This window comes from Lepisosteus platostomus, chromosome 7 (assembly GCF_059453375.1).
Source record: "Lepisosteus platostomus isolate fLepPlt1 chromosome 7, fLepPlt1.hap1, whole genome shotgun sequence".
Lineage (NCBI taxonomy): Eukaryota > Metazoa > Chordata > Actinopteri > Semionotiformes > Lepisosteidae > Lepisosteus > Lepisosteus platostomus.
In genome coordinates, this window is record NC_142617.1 from 28,153,336 (window position 1) to 28,172,785 (window position 19,450).

At 37.2% G+C, this 19,450-nt stretch overlaps 1 protein-coding gene across 3 annotated transcripts in view; it reads right to left on the minus strand.

Moving 5' to 3' along the window:
- Positions 1 to 19,450, minus strand: part of tmprss15 (transmembrane serine protease 15) — a 299,749-nt gene that overhangs the window by 171,061 nt on the left and 109,238 nt on the right. For all 3 annotated transcript variants that reach the window (XM_088639735.1, XM_088639736.1, XM_088639734.1), the window contains exon 10: positions 2,154 to 2,259. In XM_088639735.1, coding sequence (XP_088495861.1) covers positions 2,154 to 2,259 — 106 coding nt within the window. The remainder of the gene's footprint in view (positions 1 to 2,153; positions 2,260 to 19,450) is intronic.

Here is a 19,450-nt window from a genome sequence, read left to right on the forward strand (position 1 = left end):
ACCCACTGCAATTCGGACACAGAATGGTTAAAAATAGGAACAGGTCAGGCAGAAAGAGGGAAGGAGGAGGGGGAGGCGTCTTCCCACCTCTATGACTACAATTCAAAAGAGAAATGGCTTGAGCGACATACAGAGCCGAAAATGTTTAGTGCTGTCTTCTCCTCAAGGTACACTCCTTGTGGAAGAATTTTCACCTTGAACGTTTTCCCACCAGCTAGCACACAGAAGCAAACTGAATACAAAATGTACTTGCAAGAAAAGCGATTACAAATACATGCTTGCTTTATACTGTTATACTGTACAGTGTATTTAAACACTGCATGGTCACTACGCTGTGAGTAACGCTGCCCACTAAACGTCTATCCCACAATTTCACGGGGGCAAGGTCATGTAGCTGTTTCACAGCTGGATACAATTTTATCTAGCAAAAATTCAGATATTTGTCAACATTTTTACTAAAATTATCCATCTCAGTAATCTCACTATGTTAGTCTCACTGTACGCTCCAGTGCTCACGCAATGTTCATATAGTAAAAAAAAAGTAAAAAAAAAATTCTGCATTGTCACCTCGCATCAGGGGGAAGGAAAAGTAGCCATGGTCATTTTTTTCACTGACAGACAAAGTTGATTAAAACCCATTTAAAGGGTGTGGTGTGTTAAAACAAACTCTGCTTAACAGAGTCACTTGTAAGAGCCAGGTGACTTTCTGCTACTATAAAGCTATAGTATAGACAGATATTAAATTCTTCAAGCATAATTAGCTTTTTGTCATAATCTGCTACTTTGCAAGCAGTACACAACTTCTCAAATGTACTTTTTGTCCTTGTGCAAACTCAACAAAGGTTTATTTTTTATAATTCTGAAATTTGAACACTATGCCTTAGGGACTCATTATAGTAACAGAAATACGGTTGCTGCAGGAAAATCAAAATACCACCACCCCCTCCAAGCCGGGTCTCACCTTCCGCTGTTCCAAAGCCGTGTGGTTTCAAAGTATGTGTGAAATATCTTTTCTTACTCCAGTTATTAATCCAATCTATTTTTACTCATCCAGGTGTGTAAAATATATAGCCAAAAGGATAGCTGTAAAGGTTAAATTCCAAGCTGAAAAGACAAGACTCAATGTGTCTTCTCTAACTCTTCAGTTTACAGCTTGTTCATGGTCATTCATTATTAATATTGTAACAAACAGTAGGCATACAGATTGTACAAGCCGGTTGCAGCACGGTGACAGTACAGTCCTCAGCTCCCCTGCACATAACAGGGCTGCTGAAGTGCTGATGTGCTAGGACTGAAAGAGGTCTTCTGTAGCTCAGCTGGATAAACCTCTATTGAACAACACAGGAGAGACACATCATGTTCACAATAAGCTATAATAGTAGACTATTTTATGTGTTCGGCTCTATGAGAAACAGACCAAAAGTAATGCTCTGATCACGCTTTGAACCACCTTGGTGCAGCTCGCTACATTACAGTGCTCATTACCACTACAAGGACAATAGAATTTTTTTTGGAAAGAAACAAATGTCAAAATGTTTCCTAAATGTCCAGTTGTGTAACTTTAGTTGCTTATGTAAGTTACCCATGTAAGTTACCATGTTAAAGACTTTGATGCATGAAATATTTATGATTAAGGTGGAAAGTTGTGTACTTTTGTTCAGCTTTTGTCTTGCTTTTATAAAATATACCAACTCTTTAATGTTTAATGATTAACATGCTGTAATACACAGTATAAAATTATTAAAAGTCTAAAGAGTATACAACTTAAATTCTTAATTGTAAAAAGATTGTCCCTTAGCAGTGACTGGGATTCGAAACTGGGTGTTTTCTGACGACAACTCAAATGCCGTACATGAGACATTAAGCTTTATTAGCTCCACCCGGTGGTTTTACAAGGTGCTTTCGGATACTCATTTAACATGCAGTAAATTGCGGTATATGGCTGGATCTGTATATAAAGGACAATATGTCTTATATACACTATTATAGACACTATAGAAGTCTTATTCACTATTTTGGATCAAACTACATACTTCATTTATAGGCAAGAAAAAAATTATACCAGAGCAGAGCCAGGTCAATGCTGTAATTATTTTATAAAACAGATAAATGAGTTTGACAATCAACATAAAAAATGATGTTGTCACTCTTACCAGAAGCTCAGACAGGATGGCTGGACACTGTCAATTAATGGGAGGCTGAAGATCCTGAAGCTGCTTGCCCAATTACCAGGATCTCCTGGTGTGACTATGTAGAACCCTGATGATAAAATTCACAACAGAACATGTAAATATATCCAGGCATTAATTAAATACTATGCATAATGCCTGCTTAATTTGTTCAGAAGATGTCCTTAGTTTACTTTATTACAAAACAATCATGCTTGCACAATAAAAAAATAAATAAAGTTACAATGAGGTTAGCTGGTAGGGAAAGGCAAGAGACACATAAAACAAAGTGATAAAAATTAAAACAATACACACAGAGCGGGCACTGAGCTGTTATGTAAACACCTTGTTGTTACCTATACAACCTTAAAGTGCATAAATCCAGTTAGCAAAGTACATTACATTACCAGTCCTAAAAAGAACAACAATAATAATAAACTTTATTTTTAAACAGCACCTTTAAAAGAGTCTTCTCAAAGCACTTTACAGAACAAGAACAAGCAAAAAACAACACATTGAGAGGAGATAGTAGATGGGTATTTGAAATACAGTAGGAAAGTAAAGGGCAGTCAAAGAACCAGTTAAATTAAAGGTAAGATTTTGAGTTTAGACTTGAAAGACCTCAGGGAAAGTTACTCTCTGATATCTTTAGGGACAGAATTCGAGAGCTTTGGTGTATAGCAGGAGAAGGCCCTATAACCCGTAGAGTGAAGATGGGCTTGGCGGACAGACAAGAGACCTGAATTAGACAGGCAAAGGTGGGGAGTAGCACAATAGTAACTCAGAAGGGTACTGAGGTGCCAAACAATTCAGAGCCTTTTAGGTGAGCATCAGGATTTTGAAACCAACATGAAACCTGACAGAAAGCCAGTGCATGGTCTTCAGGATAGGAGTAATGTGATCACTTGCACTAGACCTGGTCTGAATTCTGGTTGCCAAATTCTAGACAAAGAGGTACCATCATTTTTTCAATGTGGATTTAGATACCCCAGCGAGTAGGGTGTTAGAATCATCAATATGAGAAAAAATAGTCTTTAGTAACAGTTAGCAACAACATAGGATGTAGTCTTGAAATATTTCTGAGTTGGAAGAACGATGTGTTGACAATATGTTTTACATGTGGGTCAAACGTCAAACCTGGATTAAATGTCACTCTCAAGTTCTTCAATTTTAATTGAAACTCAAGTACAGTAAGATAGACAAATAGAGTTACTGCTTTGGTTTTACATTGTTGATGGGGCATGACAAGAAGCACAATTACAGTCTTGCTGCAGTTCAGATGAAGGGAATTATTTGGCAATAGCTAAGCAGTACAATCTAAGAAGAACTCTTCAGAAACATAACCTAAATGGAAACATTAAAACCATTCACATCACGACCAATGTACAATATAATAATGATACATGTTTATATTTGTGTGAATTCTTTCTGTAATGTAATGCAGTGTAAAAATGTAGTATAGGACGTTCAGCATGTTAATAGGCTGGGCAAACGATTTTTAAATTTTTTTAAAAAGAAATAAAAAATGAGATATAATGATGTGTTCCTGCTTAACTTAGACATTGCACGACTTTAAAACCTATAAAAATGGGTTACGAGAGTTAAAAACCACTTTTTATGCGCGAAAAATGGGTGATTTTTCTTCCTCGTGATCAGCTCAGAATCTCTGTGTACGCTGTAAGGTTTTTACTTCTTAATTAAACGTTTAAAATACACGAATTTCATAAAGACAACACACGTTTCGAAGAGAAAAAATCCCATTCTTTTCTCTTCCTGTTGTGTGAAACTCATCAGCAGGTCTTTTTTTCCCAATCAGAGGCTCTGAAAATAGCGTACCGCCCACTGCGCTCCGTCAGAGAGGGGCGCGGCACCGAGAGAGGGAGGAGGCGCGGAGCGCAGCAGCACAGAACGAACGTTCTACTGCCTGGAGCGCTTATGGCAGCGATCGCGTCTGCATTTATAACTTAGTTTTTAAAATTAATCAAGCAATATGAAGCATCTCTTTTTACTTTTAAGTCACTTAATTATCATTAAGCACAGCTTTCTCACCACCTAGACTACTTTTTGATACCATCCTTAGACAAAGCAGAAACTTCTTGTTCTGTCTAATGACATTACAAGTGGAAAGATTACAGAATTTAATCGTCTTTAAATTTGTTACGTTATACATTTTAGAAACGTTTCATCCATACAAACACCACAAAAATATTCTCGATTGTATTTCTGAATGGTATGTTATCACTTAGTTCACTGTTTTAATTACACCTAATTAAGAAAGTTAGGTGTTAGCATAAACTATTAGCAATCAATATTAAATTTAGCACTGTAATACGTTGTTGCACTTTCCCCCGCATCTTGTAAAAATATATTTTCATTGTTCAAATATACATTAAATCTGACTAATTAAATATAATTCAAAATATTTTGCTAACAATGTTAACTGTTTATAAATAATAAATTGTATTAACTAAAGAGTAGGATGGCACAGTTGTAAGTATGCTTTTTGTTTTGTTTCTTTTTCATAAATACAACAGTAGTACCTGATGTCTCAGCGCCTTTCAAAATTAAATTATGCATGCAAACCTGTGAACTAGAAAGATAACTAAGATATCCATCCATTTATAATGGTGGCAAAGTGGTTAGCATTGCTATCTTGGAGCACTGGGGTCCTAGATTCAATTCCTGCCATCCTGTGTGTGTGGGGTTTGCATGTTCTCTCTGGGTTACATGGTTTTTCTCCATATGTGTGATATGACTCCCTCTCGCACTCCAAAACATACTGGTAAGTTAATTGGTTTATGGGAAAACTGGCCCTGGTGTGTGTGTGTTTGTGTCTGTCTGTCCTGTGATGGACTGGCGCTATGTCCAGGGTGTATTCTGCCTTGTGTCCGTTGCTTACTGGGATAGGCTCCTAATCCTCTGTACTGGATAAAGAGATTAGAAATGGATGGAAGTAAAGGCACTGTGTGGATTGAACTATACTCAGTGTTAGAAACCCACTATGAAATGGCAGCATCTCACTGAGAATAAAATATTTTATAGTGCTGGCTTAAGTAAACAGCCTTTCCACCTCTCTTGCACATCAGTATCCATACCTAGTTATTTAAACAAATTGCCTCTAATTATAAACATCTTAATATGCTGGCTCTGTGGATCCGCATCAGCGATGTTTGCCCATTCCTTCAATTCATGTGCATCCAACACACAGTTCAATGCTAGCAACTACACAAAATCTAAAATACAATCCTCATTTCAGTATCTATGTAAACATACAGTCTGTTAACTTCATCATCTTCATCAAAAGTATGCCTAACCCCATTAGGAAGTGTTCTTGTTATCAGTGTATTCCTCAGCTATCCCAAAATTATCTTCTTACCAACATCTCTAGTTTTTTATCCTGCAATAACTCAGCCAACACTTAAATCTCGAAAAGCTGCTTGTGTTCATTTCTTTAAATCACAATATCATGTGTAAATACTGTCCATATAATACTCTGCATTGTGGCATAATAGTTTATTTTAAAGGGAACTAGTGAAACTAAGAACTAGAGAAATCAAGAAAGGCTTTTTTTTCTAGAATTAATAAATGCACATCCTGTTCACTGGGGAAATTAAATCCACACTGAGCAATCTTCAATATGTTCAGAATATGACAGCGAGAATCCTATCAGGGATGCATTACACCTGTTTTCAAGTCCTTGCATTGGTTACCTATCAGGTTTCGAGTCAACTTCAAAATCCTCATCCTCATTCAGTACCTACAGTATATGGCTTATTATCTGTCTACTCCCCACCTTTGTCCGTCTGACTCTGGTCTTCTAGCTGTCCTCAAGAACATCTACATTCTGTGGGTGACAGGGTCTTCTCTAGCTGCACCCCAGAGCTCTCAATTTGTATTCCCAGTGATATCAGTCACGTACCCTGAGTGCATTTAAATCTAACCTCAGAACCTTTCTTTTCAGAAGACTTAGTGTCTGTATCTGCTTCATTTTCTAATTTTGGTAGCACCTCTAACTGCTTGTCTTTCTTATATGTATTTACTTTGTAATCTGTGGTCCTTTTATCTGTTTTTACATCTACTGTATTGCTTTGAGATGCCACCTTTAATGTTGATATATCAAATAAAGTTTTTTATTATTGTTATAGAGAAACATGATCAGTTTTCCCTGGTCCAGATAAAAAGATCTAAAGCATACTAGTTTGTCACTCTTCTCATTCCCTTTGCTAAATAACTTTTCATACTAATCTGATCAATCTAACTGCCTGTTTTCTGTGCTTTCTCTATCCTGCTAGATTTGCAATTATTCTGAACATTTTCTTCTTGAAATAACTCATTTCTAAATACCTTTTTTCACTGTTAACATCTTGCAGCAAAGCTGCGACAAAATATACACTTAGCACAGTTCATCCTGCTACCAATATTGAATAACAAAATCTTAAGATTTCTATATTTATGTCTTTATTTAGTGGTTTCATTAGTGACAAAGGCTAAACTTTCTTGGAAAAATGTATTTTATGTGTTGCAGAAAAAACTGACTTGCTTTAACAAAGTATGTTTACAAATCCTTTCACCTGGCAATCTACCTGAATGCCCAACTATCTGAGAAGCCCTCCATGAAACCATGGTTGCTATTAATTCATTTAGGGCTTATTGACAGAATTGCTGTTTTTTATGCATGCTAATTTTCTGATTCCTCACTCTGTTTCATGTTTATAGATAAGACTTTATTGATCGTGAAGGGAAATTGATGTACATGATGAACATGTTTGCATGTTCTTTTGTAACATACACCTTTTTGTGATTTTTTTTGTATATCTAAGCAAGTGTTCCTGCATCCCTCTTCTGCACTTTAGTCATGGCTTTTTTTCTGTTTGCTTTTTTCAAAGCAACACCTGCTCCATTTCTAAAACTTTTTACTCATGTGCATTTTTGTATTTTTTACACCTCTAGCACTTTAACATCCTGAATTTTCATTTGCCTTAATTTGTAGAATGAACTTGAGTTTTAGCCTAAAGAAGTTTTCATTATCTTTTGTTTCTTGTCCTACAACTGTTATTATTGATCACCGAATTATTGTTCTTAACATGACTTCATTCAGCCTTTCCTGAACGTCTATGACAGGCAGAGAGAGTGCTGTTTCTGGTACGATCTTTTGCACCTGACATTTCACTGTTTTAAACGAACAAGAAATTAGATTGCTCATAGATCACTTATCCTATATAAACACAGCGTAATTGCCCTCCGAAAATCCTCTTTTTCTTGTTCGTTTTAGAGACCTTGATCGAAACTGATTTTAGATGTCAGAAAGGATTTCTTTTCTCTGTATTTCCTACATTGCTTTGTCGAGATTTTAACTTTATATCTAGGCTCAGATTTCAACTATAAATCGTACAGTAATTAATAGCAGTAAATACTGATGTTTTGCGCCCTCTTACCACAAAAATATATATGTTTTGTAGCTGGGATGAACTTTATTTCATACGTGTAGCTACTGCGATTCGGACACGGACGGTTAAACATGGCGGCAAATCAGACACCCAGAGAGGGGGGGGGGGGCGTTTTCTCGCCTCCATAACTAAAATGCCAAATAGGAGTGGCTTAAGCGACATACACAGTCGTGTAACTGACAGTTTGAGGTAGCCTATCGTGTAAATTTCGCTTTGTTGCTGATAGGTTAAGCTTTCGAAACTCTGCCCCAAAGTCATGTGACTGATTTTTCGCCCTGTTTCGTTGGTTAAACGCAATGATCACAAGCACCACCATGGTAACTGGGATGTGTAGTTTTTAATTCCGTTTGAATTATAACTGTACGTACTGTCTTCGTATTTGGCCAGGGCTTTAAAGAGAGGGCGCGCCAAAAATTTTCGGTGCCGTCGTCTCCGCTTTAAAGGTACCCCCGTCGCGGAAGAATTCGATCTCGGGACGTTTGCCCAGCGTAATGTTAAAGCAGTAGATAATGCACATTTTCTACACCAATTAACCTAAAGCTCATTACAATGTTATTATGAAGCTATGACGATCCGTTAATCCGAAACCATTACTTCATAATAGTCAAACAGTGATGTGTGGATGATCTTGACTAGCTATAGTGTGGCCAAGGACCTTCTGACTCTATTCTATTGCAACACATCTTTGGATTTCAGCTTCAACTATCCCAAGATAAATCTAATGTGATACAAGATTATCTAGCCTCTCACACCAACGGCTTATCAAAGCTGATGAGCTTTGAAGGTCTTCCTTTTACTTTAACTTCCTTCTGAAGCACTCAGACCACAACAGAACTCTTATTTCCTATTGTTTTGCAGTTAAAATATGTTCCCTTTCTTCTTCCGTAACAGCACTGCACTATATGTAAATCCCTTGTATTTAGGCCTTTTAACTTGACTCTCGCTGACCTCTAGTGACCACTCTTTGTAACTGTGCCTGAACTGGCATCCAAGATTCTGTACCGTGCTCTGATTCAGACAGCTAATTAAGCACACCACCATTACTTACAAAAAACTATTCTACTCAGCATGATCTGCTATAGTCTCACAATATGTATTGAATAATGCAAATAATTTATAATACAGATGTCATTCTTAGCCATCAGTATTGACAGGTAATTACGTGTTAAGTAAAAAGGGTTTCATATGGAATTTTCTGTGATTTTGCAGGTGATGTGATGCCAGTTGGTAAGAAACAAAGTTTTAGAGCCTTCAGCCCTAAACAATTTTAGCAACATTTCATATTACTAGTTTTTAAACCTTTTATTTATTTATTTTTAGAATAAATACCCACACTTCAAAATAGACTCACTATTGCCTCAGAAAATATAGAAATAAAAGACACAAATCTCACTCCTTTCCTCAAACAAATCTTGAGATAAATTAATTAGAGGTAAGAGATACTGTTTGATATTAGGATGTGTGTAGTGATTTCTTGCTACCAGGTAAGTCTGCATACATTCCCAACTTGGAACATTCCCGAATAATGAGCCATTTTCATTCTTTGTGGTGCCACAGAGTCTAGGACAACTGTCAACCTCTCACTTAAGAAGAGATAAGAATTGCAAAGACACAGCCATAAAAGTATTTGGCTATGCACAAAGTAGGCCTTTTTCATAGCCAATGAGATTTTTCATAGCCATAGAGACATGTTCAAATCAAGAGATTCCTCAACACCAGACACAGTACCATAAATCTGGGGTTGCTACATAGCAAGGAATGTAAGGAAGAACTTTTGTTAAGCTTAAGAAACTGCAACCATACCTTAAAACTGTTCATATATAAACTCTATGTACCTTAAACACCTTGTTTTACCATTCTGTTGATATTAAAGGAATAAATCCTTACTCAAAACAAACATAACCAACTGCATTAAAGATGCCCTCGGAGGTGGTGACTCTAGACAACGCCAGGTTTTTATCCAGTAGTAGAAACCGGTAGCAGTCACTGTAGTGACTGGGGATAGTGTATGGATAGCTTCAGTTAGAATATTGCTGTGTTCAAGGTTGGCTTCTGGAAGGAAGGAACTGTATTGGGAATGGATGCGCTGGTTGTCATGGAAATTAATATTTTATTGCAGGAAGGAATTTTACATAGTCATGGAGATGCACTATAGATTATACTCGCTTGAATAAAGTGACTCTCAGTCAGTTAGCAGAAATAGTGTCTTTGTGTGAAGTGCTACACAAGGGTGAAGGAAAGAGAGTCAGCATTTACACAGACAGCAGATATGCTTTTGGGGTAGTAAATGATTTTTGTCCTATTTGGAAGAAGCATTCCTTAATGGAACTGAAATTTAGCATTCAGAGGCTATACAGAAGATGATTGATGCTTCTTATTTGCCACAAGAGGGGGCCATAATTAAATTTAAAGCACATCAGAAGGATCTCTAAAGAAGCACACAAAAATAGTGATGAGGCAGCAAGCAGCACTGGAACCTACTCAAAAATTGATTGTTGCCTCTGAAGTCAACATGCAAGACTTAGTACCCTGGTATGAAAAGGAGCATGCTGGCTTCTATTGATTTCACCATCAGCAATGTCAGCTTAATTTTTTGCTCTCTCAGTTGTTTTAAAAAAAAACCAAAACTGCTTCAGAACTGTTAATAATACAATTTAAAAAAAAATACTAAGTGTTGGGTAATTGTGGAAAAAGGAGGCAAAGAACACAGAAACACCCAAAGCTACCTGAGAAAGGAAACTGTAGAGGAAAAGGAAGACTAAAGTAGTTCTACTACTGCTCAATGGTTTACAAGACACCATTCTTGTCAATCTGAAGACCACGAGTTCCCAGTCAGCCTTAAAAAAATCATTATAGAACTGACAGACTTCAGAAGACTTCAAAAATCTAAAAAATTATCAGGTTTTACTTAAGAATTGAATAGATTTAATAAAAGGATAAATGGGGTACAGGGGTGCATTCTGCAGACCAAGACGTAGAATGAAAAACAGACGATGTACTTTTACACCTGCTCCAGAGGCAGAACGATCTAGAGGCCAAACTGATGGACATGTGGAGTCCTGGAGGAAAGCAGGAGTGGGTCGATGACCCAGTTCACTGAGAATCTTATCGGGGAGCTGACTGAACTTCCCTCCAACTATGACTTGGAGATTGAAAGGGCTCACAGAGCCCTGGACCCTAAATCCTCAGACCCCCAGTCCAGAACAAGATCTATTGTCATCAGGTTTTTTAGATTAAAGACTAGTAGGAACTAATAGGGAATTTTGAAGAAAGCACAAGGGAAAAAGGAAGTGTTTTATGAAAAGAGAAGAGTTTACTTTGATCACGATTATGCATCTGATGACCTTCAGAAACAGATGGAGTACCAAGAAATTAAAAAGAAGTGGTGAAAGAAAATAAAATTTGAAACACCTTTATCTGCTAAATTAAAGGTATTTTTTGACTCGGGTACTCAGACGTACCCCTCAGCCACGGATGCCACCATGGACCTAGCACACAGGGGTATGCTTGTGGGCAGGGCTGGAATGCAGAGCAGATCACACAGGAGTCCTCTCAGAAAGTGAACTGATAAAGGAACAGTACCAAACTCTTCAGACTTTCCATTGGCTCACTTCACCAGAGGACTTGGACTTCATTAATATCTCAGGGTTTTAAGTACTGAGTGAAGTCACTGTATTTCATATTTCATTTTCTTACCCTTAACTAAAAATACCAGTTTATTTGAAACAGGCTGTAAATTTATGAGTTGTATAGTGTTGTTAATATTTTATATGTTATTTTTGTTTAATATATCTAAGTTACTCGATTCAACAAATATTTACTAGTTACTAGTTACAGCATAAAAAGCCTTGTTAAAAAAGGTATAATAGTCTAAATACTAAGAGCACTAATTAGAACACATACAGATGCAGCCATTCAAAACAAGCAGGCGATACCGCATTATAATGCGGTGCACTTGTCGCAGTGTAACGCAAGTTACCATATTAATGCCGTATATTCTCGCATAGTACCGCATGGTACCACAAGTAATATAATAGTATCTGGAATTTTCACAAGGTGGAGCTAATAAAACTCAACCTCTCATGTTTGAGTCATGTTTGAGTGAAGACAGTGAAAACATTTGTAAGTCTGTCCCCCTTCCCCGCACGGACAGACTTACAAATGTTTTCACTGCCTTCACTTTGTCGGGTGTGATTTTTTGGCAAAATACAGGCTGTTAACAGACTGTTTCGCGTTCTTCCTAAGATTGTTGAGCACAGTGTCAAAATGTTTCTATATGAAAGGCAGTGACGTCACCATCTTGTTGTGTTTGTGGCTTAAGCCATACAGACACCAGCCTCAGGACAGAGCTGGCAAGCTGGCTCGTCGGTTGTATGCGTTATTGAAGCTGAAAGTTTAGCCTTTGTCACTAACTCCAAGCATTTCATTTTGTCTATTGCTACAATATCAACAGCAGTGTAGTTACAAGGAACATGTCAAAATGTTTCCAAAAGAACCATAATTGAATGAGTTTTGATAATAATAGAGACATAATAGAGTCCCATTAACCCCATTTTGATTTAAATCACAAACACGTGTTTAATTAAATGCCTTTATCGATTCACAACCTGACAATGCAACGTAAATTGTTATCTTTGTCTTCTAAGTCCCTTAATTAACTTTAATTATAGCTTTCTCACCATTTAGATTTATTTTTTATACCTTCGTTAAACAAAGCAGGAGCGTATTGTACTTCCTCATGAGATCACACGTGGAAAGATTAGATTGAAACCATTTTTATTTTTTTTAATGAAATTTAGAAAAGTGTCATCTATACTAAAAAGTTTTATTTATTTAATACCACTTGATAGTTATATTAATAGAGATAAGAATTCAAGTTGTATACTGTTTAGACATTTAATCATTTTAAACTGTATTACAGCATTTTACACATGTAGCGGCGAGGCTTATTAATAAGGCAGAATTAAGTGTTTCTGAGCTTCCCAAATGAGGCCCCATTTCTCTGTTCATCTCTGTGGTGCAGCCACAGAGAGACTATTCCCAGGGTGATTTAAGGTCCTAGGACAGCTCCCAAAGGGGGATGCACTTAGCTAAGCCTGGCTATCATGATCAATGGTCATCCATTGGCGCCTATCTGTCTAGGGAGTGCCAGTTGGACATCTGGACTGCATTACTAAGTGTCAGGACTAAGTGACTCATATCTCACCTTGATCAACCAATCAGGGACTGGTACCCACGAGGAACCCACGTGGGACTCTGATGCCCATGGAACTTTCAGCCAATCAATGAGCTGAAGTTCCTCCAGGTAAAAACAGGCAACACAGAGAGCCTGAGAGATTCAACGAGATTCAGTAAGATTCTGGAGAGGATTCTGTGGACTGTTCTAAAGGGAATTCAGAGGAGAATTCCAGGGCAGGACGGCCCAGGAGCAGAAGGCTCCCAAGGGCAGGACATTCTCGCAGCGCGCCTCCTGACCATCCTGAGACTCAGCCCGGACAACCACGGAACGGCCAGTGTGTCCGAGTGCCAGAACTTTCCTTTGTTCTAAGAGTCTAGAGCGGAGGTTGCCAGAGAATAACCAGAGGATCCACCCGAGGTTTGCACCAGCAGCAGGCCTCGTGAACAGGTCGGAACTGTGGACAGCTGAATCACTATTCAGAACTAGCTCTTCAACAGGAACGAACCGGTCCTCTTCCTGACTTGCTGGGACCCACAGTCATCTTTTCTCCTGTGCACAAACTTTGCTAGTTAAAGCCAACACTACAGAAGCAGCCATTCAAAGTGTGCGGTACAGACACGTACCGCAGGTAAGATGACATGGGGTACCGCGGTGCGTGATTGGTTGACCAACAGGGGCACTCGTGATCCGTTGGTCTGTCGTAGAAAGACTTACTGTAAACGTCTTTACTGTGCCCGTTGTAGATATTGAATTTTACCACTGAAGGGAAATCTTAGTAGCTGAGCATAAAAAGAATAGGAGCATACTGTAACGCGTGTGAAGGCCATAAACGATATTAATTTTGGAACGTAAACATACAGTATATAGCTGGTCTTGGTACTTTAAAGAAAAAAATACACACCAGTATTCCATTTCTCCCTAAACATTGTAAGCTTCGAACTCTTTAACTAACGTGATACCGGAGTCAACAAGCATACTTTTAGAATTTGATTAAAAGGGAATATAATATGGAATCGCGTATCTCAAGAATGTAATAACGGTATGATTATATCCGTGTACTGCGGCAGGGCTGTGTAGGGCTGTTTCGCCTGCCTGTTCATGCGAGCTGTCTTGTAGCCTACTGGTCTAGGTGCGTGACTACCAACTGGCAGGTTGTGTGTTCGAATCCAGCTGGTGCTGGACCTTCCAGTTTTATTTATTTATTTTTTAATCGCGTAACATAAACATATTACCGTATGCAAACTGTACTGTATACAATATGTATATGTATATTTAATGTCTTAACTGTGCCCGTTTAAGTATTGAATATTCATATCTAATTTTACCACTGAAGGGAAATCTTAACATAAACATACAGTATATGGCTGGTCTCGGTACTTTAAAGAAAAAAATACACACCAGTATTCCATTTCTCCCTAAACATTGTAAGCTTCGAATGAAACCACTAAATAAAGACATAAATATAGAAATCTTAAGATTTGTTTTATTTAATGTTGGTAGCAGGATGAACTGTCCTGCATGTATGAGTGTATATTTTGTCGCAAAGTTGCTACAAGATGTTAACAGTGAAAAAGGTATTTAGAAATGAGTTATTTCAAGATGAAAAAGAAAACATACACGAAACATGGTTTCATTACGACCAGAATCGGTCTTGAGATATTTTTAACTTGATTTACAGTATTTGAGAGGTATGTCTTAACACCGATACTACAGTGCTTAAGTACTGCTCACGTATATGTTTCTAGGTTTATATTATGCATTTCATACGGTCAAATTACTTTTGAGCAACTAATAAGAAGCACTAAACGGTATGTGTTTTAGTTTCGTTTTGTGCTGGAACCCGTGGATTGATTAGAGATATCAAGTACATACAAGTCATTTTTTAAATGTTGTAGTTCGTCTTGAAAAAATGTTACGAGTAATAATAATTATTGCTTACACTTATATAGCGCTTTTCTGGACACTCCACTCAAAGCGCTTTACAGGTAATGGGGACTCCCCTCCACCACCACCAATGTGCAGCATCCACCTGGATGATGCGACGGCAGCCACACATCAGCTATTAGTGGGGAGGAGAGCAGAGTAATGTAGCCAATTCATAGAAGGGGATTATTAGGAGGCCATGATTGGTAAGGGCCAATTGGAAATTTGGCCAGGACACCAGGGTTACACCCCTACTCTTTTCAAGAAGCGCCCTGGGATTTTTAATGACCTCGGTTTTACGTCTCATCCGAAGGACGGCGCCTGTTTACAGTATAGTGTCCCCATCACTATACTGGGGCATTAGGACCCACATGGACCACAGGGTGAGCACCCCCTGCTGGCCCCACTAACACCTCTTCCAGCAGCAACCTTAGTTTTTCCCAGGAGGTCTCCCATCCAGGTACTGACCAGGCTCACACCTGCTTAGCTTCAGTGGGTTGCCAGTTGTGAGTTGCAGGGTGATATGGTGAGTACATCATCTATCAACAATTACACAGGTTCTGTTTCCATATTGCGGATTTTGGTTAGGTATTATCAAATCCAGTGGCGCTGTGTGTTACTTTACCGAGTCCCAATCTGTGATTGAAACCTGTAAAACCGGTTTAATTCGTCACAGCCAGCACTCTTCAGGTGTGAGGGTCTTCTGCTCAGAATGAAACGCTAAAATGTTTGTGTATATTCTAATGGTAGTGGGGGCAGGGTGTGTGGGAACAGGTTTGGTTGAAATTGTATTGGAGATCTATGTTCTTCACACCTGAAACATTTTCTCTGAAAGCATTTTCTTCGGAGTTTAACCGATCTTGTTACAGCATGTTACAGTTTACTATTATTAACCATATTAATTTTAAGTGCTTAATGTAAAATCTTGTAAAAATATATTTTCATTGTTCAAATATACATTAATATACATTAAGTCTGACTATCATATAATAAGTTAAATACAAAACTAAAGAAAAAATAGGGTTAAATATAATTCAAAATATTTTGCTAACAATGTTAACTGTTTATGAATAATAAACTAAGGAGTAGGATGGCACAGTTGTTAGTATGTTTTTTGTTTTGTTTCTTTTTCATAAATACAACAGTAGTACCTGATGTCTCAGTGGCTTTCAAAATTAAATTATGCATGCAAACCTGTGAACTAGAAAGATAACTAAGATTTTAATACTAATTAAATGACCGCGGGCACTTCCCACCCCCTCTACATTCTCAGAGTAGAACAGACTAACCTTCTAATGAAAGACGGTCCACCCCCCACGGACAGGAAAAGTGCCCACAGGCACTTAAACTTAATATGGTCAGTAACGGTAAACAGTAACATGGTAAGAAGGAGCACGTACAAACGTTTTCAAAATAACCACATGTAAGACTCTGATCCTAAAAATGTTTAGGGAGAAAGTGGAATACTGGTGTGTATTTTTTCTTTAAACTACCAATACCAGCCATATACAGTCTGTAACGTAGGGATTTCTATATGTCTTTATTTAGTGTTTACATTAGTGACAAAGGCTAAACTTTTAGCTTCAGTAACGTGTACATATCTCATTAATGTACTCATTATTAACGAAGAGCATAACGCGTGTACTGTATACACTGCAAGTACAACCCAACTCTCTGCAGGAGTGCTGGCTGTGACGAATTGAACCGGTTTCACGGGTATTTTCAAAGTAGGAGGCGAGATTTCCAGCGAAAGACACCCCCCCCCTCAAAAACCCAGTAAATACAGTACTTACTAGTTAAAGGCTAGGCTCCCGACTACGGCGAAAGGAACCCTTCTTTCATTAGAAGACAATGAACATATTTTAGCCCTGAATGAATAAATAGCACACATGGTTTACATAAAAGACATTTTTCCAAGAAAGTTTAGCCTTTGTCACTAATGAAACCACTAAATAAAGACATAAATATAAAAATCTTAAGATTTTTAAAATACATGACTTTGCTCAAATTTATTTGAAAATAAAAACAATTACAACCGCCAGGGGAGAGAGAGAACAGGGGAGGGATGTTGGTTTTGCATAAGGGGCGGGGCTATGGAAAGTAGGTATGTTTGGGAATGTGTAGTTACATGTTCTGGCTGTTTGTGAATTATCGTTGTTGAGTATGGAGTGTTGAGGTATTGATTTTGTGTAATGCTTTATGTTGAAAATTGAGGTGGATTTTGTTTATGATAAACAGGATAAACTGGGATGGGAGGAAGGTTTGGTTTTGCATAAGGGGCGGGATTATGATAATTGGAGGACTTTGTGAGTGTAAAATGGTTTGATTATTTGATTTTGTATTGTGGTTGTTATCTATGTTTTTGGTTGGTATTATGTTTATATGGTTGTTTTTGTTGGTTGGTTGTTATTATGGTTATTAATAATACGATCTATAGTTGAAATCTGAGCCTAAATAAAAAGAAAAAGCAAGTGATTAGGTTTATGAGCAATCTAATTACTTATTCGTTTAAAAAGCTATATAAAATAAAGTTTATTATTAATTTGCTGGACAGAGCGGTGAACATTATTATGCATAAGACAAAGATAACGATCCTGATCAGTTTAGAAATCTGTGTACGCTGTAAGGTTTTTACTTCTTAAACTTTTAAAATACACGTTTTGAATAGAAAGAAATCCTCTTCCTGGTATAGCAAACCAGCACGTCTTTTTTCTCCAATCAGAGGGGTGTCAGATGGTGTCAGCCAATCACCATTCTGCGTTGGGTAGCAACGGGTGACTGTTCTCAGGCGGAAGATGTAAACAGCTTAATGTTCGTGTTAAATATTTTTTTTTAATTAAAATTCATTCTATACAGCAATCGCATATTTGGGTACCGTTTCATAAAACTTTCATGCTTAAAATGTTTAGGGAGAAATGGAAGACTGGTGTGTATTTTTTCTTTAAACTACCAAGACCAGCCATACACAGTACAGTTTACATACATACAGTAATGTTTTAAATTAATATCGTTTATGACCTTCAGATGCGTTATGCTCCTCTTCTTTTTATGCTCAGCTACTAAAATTTCCCTTTAGTGGTAAAATCCATATAAATATTCAAAACTAAGCGGATTAAAATGTGCACAGTAAAGACATTAAATGATTAAATCTTTGCACTACCAACCAATGCACCACGAGTGCCCCTGTCGGTCATTTTGGCCAGCCAATCACTTGCCCTGCGGTACCCTCCGGTGCCCCGCGGTGGCTTGTGGGTAGGTTACCGTACCGCGGGTTTTTACCGCGCATTTTGAATGGCTGCATCTGTATGAGAAAAGATTCAACAGAATATATTAAAATAAAGCAGAAAAAAGAAAATGATGAAGACATTTCTGCAGAACAGTGGAAGAACATATACAGATACAGAAAGCCCCACCATTTCACAAGTTTAGACAAATGTTTTGTTGGAAAAATTTGACTCATTTTTTTTAGTCAGTCCTAAAATTCAAGCAAAGCAAAAATGAAATTGTTCAGTGTTGTGGTTATGTGAGCAAATAGAGAAAACAAGTAACCACCCATTTATACAAATTCTATATTGAATTTTCAGTTATGTATTTAGGTAATTTTACTTTTGCCTACATGGAACTGAAGAAAGTAAATACTGTATAGAGTACTAGGAATTCTCTGAGCTGCCAATAAGAAAACTATCACAAGAAAGTGGTTAACTAAAGAACCCCCAACACTGGATCAATGTTGTGAAGGAGATTTCTGTAATGGAAGAGGTCACCTTTTCTCTAAGGTTGCAAGTGGCAAGGTTTAACACATACTGGCAAGGCACGCCTGGATTGGGTTTGTGGTCCCAATGAGACCTGATTTTGTTCTGTGAACGAGGATGAAGCAGTGTTTTGTTTAGATTGTTCGTTAGTTGTTGTGTTTTTGCTGTTTATAGTTCTAGATGTAACCACCCGTCTAAGCTGGCATAATGTAAATTGTTAATTATATAAAAAACATAGTAGAAAATGAAAGAAATGAATTCATTGAAGAAAATACATTATTTTACTTTGTACAGAAGTAGCCATTCAGAATGTGTGTTAAAACTGCACTTTAATGCAGCATGTGATTCACTGGCCAAAGATGATGGATAGGTGGCACTTGTGGTGCATTAGATGTTAGTGAAATGATTGCTTCATCCAATCTCTCTACTGTGCATGTTTAAATCTGCTTAATATGTAATATTAATATGGAATTTTACAACTAAAGGGACATTTTGGTAGCTGCACATAAAAATAACGGGAGCATAACATCTCTGAATATCATAAAAGCATTGTAATTTATATTAATTTAGGAATATAAATATATCAAACATACTATATATGGCTGGCAGTGGTAGCTAAAAGAAATAAAAAAAACACAACAGTATTCCACTTTCTTCATAAACATTTATGTTTATGATGTCAATGTCTTTAACTCGGTCACTTACTATGGTTATTTTGGAAAATATTTTATGTGCTTGTTCTAACTATATTAAGTTGATATACCTTATAGAAAAGCCATAATATTTTAATCATTTTTATGAATACTTGCTGTTGTTATTTGGGTAAAAAAAGTTTACTTTTAAGAATCCATTTAATAGGGATAAATGGTTCATGTAATTAAATAAATTAATAATGATATTAATCTAAGGATCTTAATATAATATATTTATTTATATTATAATATATAACTGGTAGTATTACTGTATTACACTCTCTTTGTA